At 43.9% G+C, this 6438-nt stretch overlaps 1 protein-coding gene and 1 pseudogene across 1 annotated transcript; both read left to right on the forward strand.

The window, feature by feature from the left end:
* Positions 1-226: 226 nt before the first annotated feature.
* LOC142210165 (free fatty acid receptor 2-like) lies at positions 227-1188 on the forward strand (annotated as a pseudogene).
* Positions 1189-4276: 3088 nt separating this feature from the next.
* Positions 4277-5239, forward strand: LOC142210167 (free fatty acid receptor 2-like). Its single transcript, XM_075279191.1, has one exon. It carries the CDS (start codon positions 4277-4279, stop codon positions 5237-5239), a length of 963 nt encoding a protein of 320 aa, XP_075135292.1.
* Positions 5240-6438: the final 1199 nt, after the last annotated feature.

Below are 6438 nucleotides of genomic sequence, written 5' to 3' on the forward strand. Positions count from 1 at the left end.
TTTGCTCCAGCATCACATTGAACTTGTATTTTTTTCTTATTGCCTGCATTCTTTGCACACTTCTCCCCATTCCTTCATTTATGCAAAGTTAGTTGAAGTGACAGAACTTAAAGACCAAATTTGAGTCTTTTTTGGGAGGAGGGTTTGATAGGGCCTGTAATTGCTTATTATTGATAATGTTTCTATATACTGTATGTCTCTTGCTATAGGACTCTCATTGTCAGCCATGTCTTCAGCCATTTACACTCCACTCGTTCTCTTTGTCTACATCTTGGCCTTTGTAACGGGAGTTCCTTCCAACCTCTTGGCATGTCACACCTTCTTGGTGAAGGTCCGTAAGAGGCCATCTCCAGTTAGACTGTTCTTACTCAACCTCACCATCTCCGACTTGCTCCTTCTTTTCGTCTTACCGTTTAAGATGGTGGCAGCTGCTTCCGATATGACCTGGCCCATGCCATTTTTTCTTTGCCCCATTGTGGTATGGGTATATGTTTGCAGCATCTACATCAGTACACTGTTCTTGACAGCCGTCAGTATTGAGAGATATCTTGGAGTAGTTAACCCAATGAAGTACAAAGTTAGCAGGAAAACTGCGTGTGCTGTCTGGATCTGCTGCCTGATCTGGGTCTTCAGTGGTCTTCACGGCAGCGTCATTTTCATTGTCATTGCTGTCTTGCCCAGTAATGAAAGTCAACATGGCCTATGTTACCAAAATTTTTCTGAGGAACAGAGGAAGCTTTTAATGCCCTTCAGACTAGAAGGAAGCCTTTTGACCTTCTATATTCCATTCATGATAACCATCTTCTGCTATTTCAACTTTGTTCGATTGCTCTTGTCCATGCCCAAAATTGGGAGGAGGAAGAAGCACCGAGCCATATGTTTGGCTGTGGCCACACTCTTCAATTTCACTGTATGTTTTGCCCCATACAATATGTCCCACATCATAGGGTTCATCCAGAACAAGAGCCCACCTTGGAGAGATTACGCTCACTACTGACCACACTCAACGCAAGTATCGACCCCATAATATTCTACTACTCCTCTACGGCCGTCCAGAAGACATTTCTACATTTTCTTCAAGGTATCAAAAGTAAGTGGTGCATAAGAGAAGTCAACGAGGCCGAATTGGAGCTCAGCCAGTTGAATGACACTGGGACGATGTACAACAATGATGGGGCGTCTATGTAGCACTCAAAAAATGTCTATATGTCTATTACTATGTACTGTTCATGATGTATCCAAGATTATGGTTATATACACAAAAGAGTCAAAAACTAACTGAATCTTTCCATATTAAATAAAGGCAAAGTCATGTTTTTGTTGTGTTAAGCTTCTTCATGAGGACTAACCAAGGATGCCATAGAGGTAGGCCACCAACACTGTAGGATCTATTGAAGGTGGGCAAGTTTAATCCATCACTTCTCCAAGGACCAAGGCGAAATGGTCCATTGGTCACCAAATAAAATGTTGAGCAGGATGGAAGCTTTGGTAATGTAATGGACCACCATGACCACTTCTTCCATTTGTGACTATATATATATATATATATATATATATATATATATATATTATATATATATATGCCCCTTCTATTCATAATGTCCCCTAATGAACGCTTTTATAAATGTCTCTTGCACGCGGAATTATGCCCCACAGCAGACCCTGCAACCTCTATTATGCCTCACAGTTGCACAATAGGTTGTGGGGCATAATAGAGGTTGCAGGGGCCGCTGTGGGGCATAATAGAGGTTGAAGGAGCTGCTGTGAGGCATAATAGAGGTTACAGAGGCCGCTGTTGAGCATAATAGAGGTGGCAGGGGCCGCTGTGGGACATAATAGAGGTTGCGGGGCCGCTGTGGAGCATAATAGAGGTTGCAGGGGCCGCAGTGGGACATAATAGAGGTTGCAGGGGCCGCTGTGGGGCATAATAGAGGTTGCAGGGGCCACTCTGTGGCATAATAGAGGTTGCAGGGGGTCTCAGTGGATGATGCAACCTCTATTATGCCCCGCAGTTACGCACCCAACTGTTATGCCCCATAGTTGTCCACCCATGAACTATTGTTATACTCTGAGGTCTTTTCAGACCCCCAAGTAAAATAATCAGAGACTCAGTGGAGGTGAAGAAACATAATAAACACTGTTACTAACGCACCTCTCCTGGATCCGTGTGTTACTCCTAGCACAGACTTTGGGCCTTTATAGTAATGCACACGTGATGTCTGGGACATTACCCTATAGGCCCGATGCCTGCTTGAAGTAACACCGGATCCAGGCTAGGTGAGTAACAGTGGTTTTTATGTTTCTTCACCTCCCCTGGGGCTCCGATTATTATACTTGGGGGTATGAAAAGAGCCCTGGGTATAATAATAGCTCTAGTTATCAGGGTTCGTGGGCCTGGGCCTGCTCACAACCGCTTCTGTGTCCTATAGGGGAAGTGGGGGGCGGCCATGAGCAGGCCCAGGAAAGAAAGTAAACAGGACAGTACCTGCTGGGGATTCTCCAACAGGTAGCAACCTACTAAACAAAAACAAAAAAGTATCCTCACTCACCGATCCTGCAATCCCTTGATGGAGCCCCACATCGCCGCCGCAACATAAGTCATCTACATCTCAGTGCAGGAGGCGTAATGACGTCTTATCATCGCCATCTGCCGACTAGTGACACCGACTATTTCTGCCATTTGCATAATCGTACGTCTTGTTTTTGTTGGTGCGGCAATGGTGCTGAGGCATGTCTATATGGACAATATATCTGAGACCTCACTTGGTTTTGGGCTTTGTTTCCTGGGTATAATAACCAGTGTGAGGGTCAATAGCTAAGAGGTGAAGGGGATATAATGGAGGATCCAGGAAAGAAATGCATAAGAAAGAGAATGGGAAGATAGTCATCAACATGTCATGGGCTCACAGAGTGGGACACCAGTCCACGTTAGATCTGGGACCAATAGTTACTTGTTACATCTCCTTTCTCCTTTCTGACAAGCGAAACCAATAAGAGCGCCATTTTAAATTGTAAGATAACTTAAGTCTTGACCCAGAGCACCAATTGGTGGCAAAAACCCTGTCCCTTATAATGACCGCCGTGGCCAATCTGTGGCTTTAGTGGTCACATGCTGTACACGTTGATATCAACAATAAGGAAAGTGATTGGCTACAGAGGTCACACCACAGCCATAGAGCCAAAATGGCGTCAGCATCTTAATCTCATGAGAACAGACAGCAGAAGGAATAAAAAACTGGAGCAACATGGAACCAACCTACCATCCGAAGCTTTCTCCATTTCTGATGTCTGTTCTGCTGGGTCTGAACCTCTTTCCCGGGAAGGAGCTTAGTCCACTTGTCCCATCTCTGGAAACTCAACTGGGTCCACCTCAGGCCTGGCTCTCTACTCACTCTCAATGTCCTATCTCTTTGATATCGGCCCATGAGCTTCACAGATGCTTTTCGCTGGTCACATGTGGATCTCCTCCAACATGCTCTTCTTCGGTGAGTCCTCTGAATAGAGCTCGATCTCATGGCTCAGGTTTACACCCCATTGACTCCAGATGGGAGTACACAAAGCAGTGACAACCATTGCAGGGCAATAAGAAAAAAACCCTCTACAATAAGGGAAAACATACAATAAAAATGTGAACCTGTTGCTTCAATTGACTTTTACATGCGTGTACATGAGGACTTACATTATATGACTATATCACATAGATCACCATATGACATTACATGACTTATATTTTACAGTTTTTAGCAGTTTTCCCCTCTGTATGCTATCTCTGGAGTTTGTAGATCTCTCTGCTAGGTGGAAATTAGTTATAAACACAGTAAGTACAGGAGAATCTGCTCTGTATATGCAGGACATATATAGAGAGGTACTGAACTGTACTGGTGTGAGTAAAGTGCTTTGGTTGCCATAGAAAGCTTCTAATTAGTTCTTAGGGCTCGTTTACCTACTGCGCCCGGGAGTCCGTTCTGCAGGTTTCAGTTTCCTGCACAAAACAGGGGCAGGAAACGGAAACCTGGCGGCATCTTTCATACCCATTCATTTGAAATGGGGAAAATAAGTTGTACGCTGTTTCTTATAACCCTCTATACTATACATTTAGGCAAAGTTTGTTGGAATGATGACCATGTTGACTGTATTTAAGCCCCAGAACTTGATCTCCTGAGTCCTTGAGTCGATTCTTTTTTGCTTTAGGAGCTGTATCACCAATAATTGTCTTATTCTCTTATTGATAATGTTCTTTTTATACACGTCTCTTGTAGGCTTCTCATTGCTGGCCATGTCTTCAGCCATTTACACTCCCCTCGTCCTCTTTGTCTACATCTTGGCCTTTGTAACAGGAGTTCCTTCCAACCTCTTGGCATGTCACACCTTCTTGGTCAAGGTCCGTAAGAGGCCATCTCCAGTCGGACTGTTCTTACTCAACCTCACCATCTCAGACTTGCTCCTTCTTTTCATCCTACCGTTTAAGATGGTGGAAGCTGCTTCCGACATGACCTGGCCCATGCCATTTTTTTTTTGCCCCATTGTGGTATGGGTATATTTTTGCAGCATCTACATCAGTACACTGTTCCTAACAGCCGTCAGCATTGAGAGGTATCTCGGAGTTGCTTACCCAATGAAGTACAAGGTTAGCAGGAAAACTGCGTGTTCTGTCTGGATCTGCGGGTTCATCTGGGTCTTCAGTGGCCTTCACGGCAGTGTCAGCTTTGTCGTCCTCACTGTCTTGCCCAGTAATGAAAGCCAACATGACCAATGCTATCAAAGTTTTTCAAAGGAACAGAGTAAACTTTTATTTCCCTTTAGAATAGAAGGAAGCCTGTTGATGTTTTATATTCCATTCATGATAACCATCTTCTGCTATTTCAACTTTGTTCGATTGCTCTTGTCCATGCCCAAGATTGGGAGGAGGAAGAAGCACCGAGCCATATGTTTGGCCGTGGCCACACTCTTCAATTTCACTCTATGTTTTGCCCCATACAATATGTCCCATATCATCGGGTTCATCCAGAACAAGAACCCGCCTTGGAGAGTTTACGCTTTACTACTGACCACACTTAACGCAAGTATCGACCCCATAATATTCTACTACTCCTCTACGGCCATCCAGAAGACATTTCTACAGTTTCTTCAAGGTGTGACAAGAAAATTGTGCAGAAGAAAAGGCAACGAGACTCAAGTGGAGCTCAGCCAGTTAAGCGACACCCGGACAACGTACAACAATGATGTGACTTCTATTTAATGTTTGAGGATGTCGAGCATTGTTATATATGTTGTTCATGATGTTTCCAAGGTTATGGTTATATATATATACTAGGGAGTCAAAACATAAATGAGTCTGTCTATATACTATGTACATTGTCTTATTTTGTGTTAAGCTTCTTTATGGCTGTGAACACCGCCATAAATGTCTTAAAGGTAGACCGCCACATGATGTGTGGAAGATAGTCAAGATATTTCCTAGAACCCCGTGGAGGAGCATGTTGAGGAACAGAGTAGTAGTTGGTCACAAACAGGTTCACAGTGGGTGTAGACAGTGCCATCAAATCTCTGCTACTCCTCAAGGGCTAGTGAGGCAATGAAGAGAGGACCTGATGATGAACTTTGGTGGTAATAAGTTAGGAAGCTCCTAGGAACATATCTATAAAATACTAGCAGGAGGACCCGACTTCGCACGGGTATATTACATTCTATGTTTGTGTAGTGGCCCCATAAGAATTGTCCAGTTTTGCACTGATGTATTTTGTATGTGGTTTGTGTGTATATCCATAAGCGACATGTGATTATGTGTATCTCATTTTGGATATCAGTGAAAAACTTGTGATCAGTTGTTATGGATACCTGGAGTAAAGCTGTATCTAATCCTTCCCCGTGTACTACTGTGTTTAGACGCAAGTATCTAATCCTTGTTGTTGTGGTACTGTGTGCAGATGCACATATCTAATCCTCTCCCGTGTGTTATTGTGTGAAGAGACGCATGTATCTAATCCTTCGGGAAGTGAAACTGTGTGCAGAAGTGTGTATCTAATCTTACGGCATGTGGTACTGTGTGCAGATACACGTATATAATCCTCTGGCGTGTGGTACTGCGTGCTGAGATGCATATGTAATTGTCTGGCATATGGTATTGTGTGCAGAGGCATATATCTAATCCTGCCCCATGTGGTACTGTGTGCAGATGCAGGTATCTAATCCTCAACTATGTGGTATTGTGTGCAGTGGTGCGTATCTAATCCTCCAGCATGTGGTATTGTGTGCAGAGGCACATATTTAATCCTCCCCCGTGCGGTATTGTGAGCAGTGGCGTGTATCTATCCTCCGGTGTGTGGTATTGTGTGAAGATGCATGTATCTTATCCCCTGGCGTGTAGAACTGTGTGCAGATGCACGTATCTAATTCTCTGGCGTGTGGTACTGTGTGCAGAGACATGTATCTAAGCCT

The sequence above is a fragment of the Leptodactylus fuscus genome, chromosome 6, assembly GCF_031893055.1.
Source record: "Leptodactylus fuscus isolate aLepFus1 chromosome 6, aLepFus1.hap2, whole genome shotgun sequence".
Lineage (NCBI taxonomy): Eukaryota > Metazoa > Chordata > Amphibia > Anura > Leptodactylidae > Leptodactylus > Leptodactylus fuscus.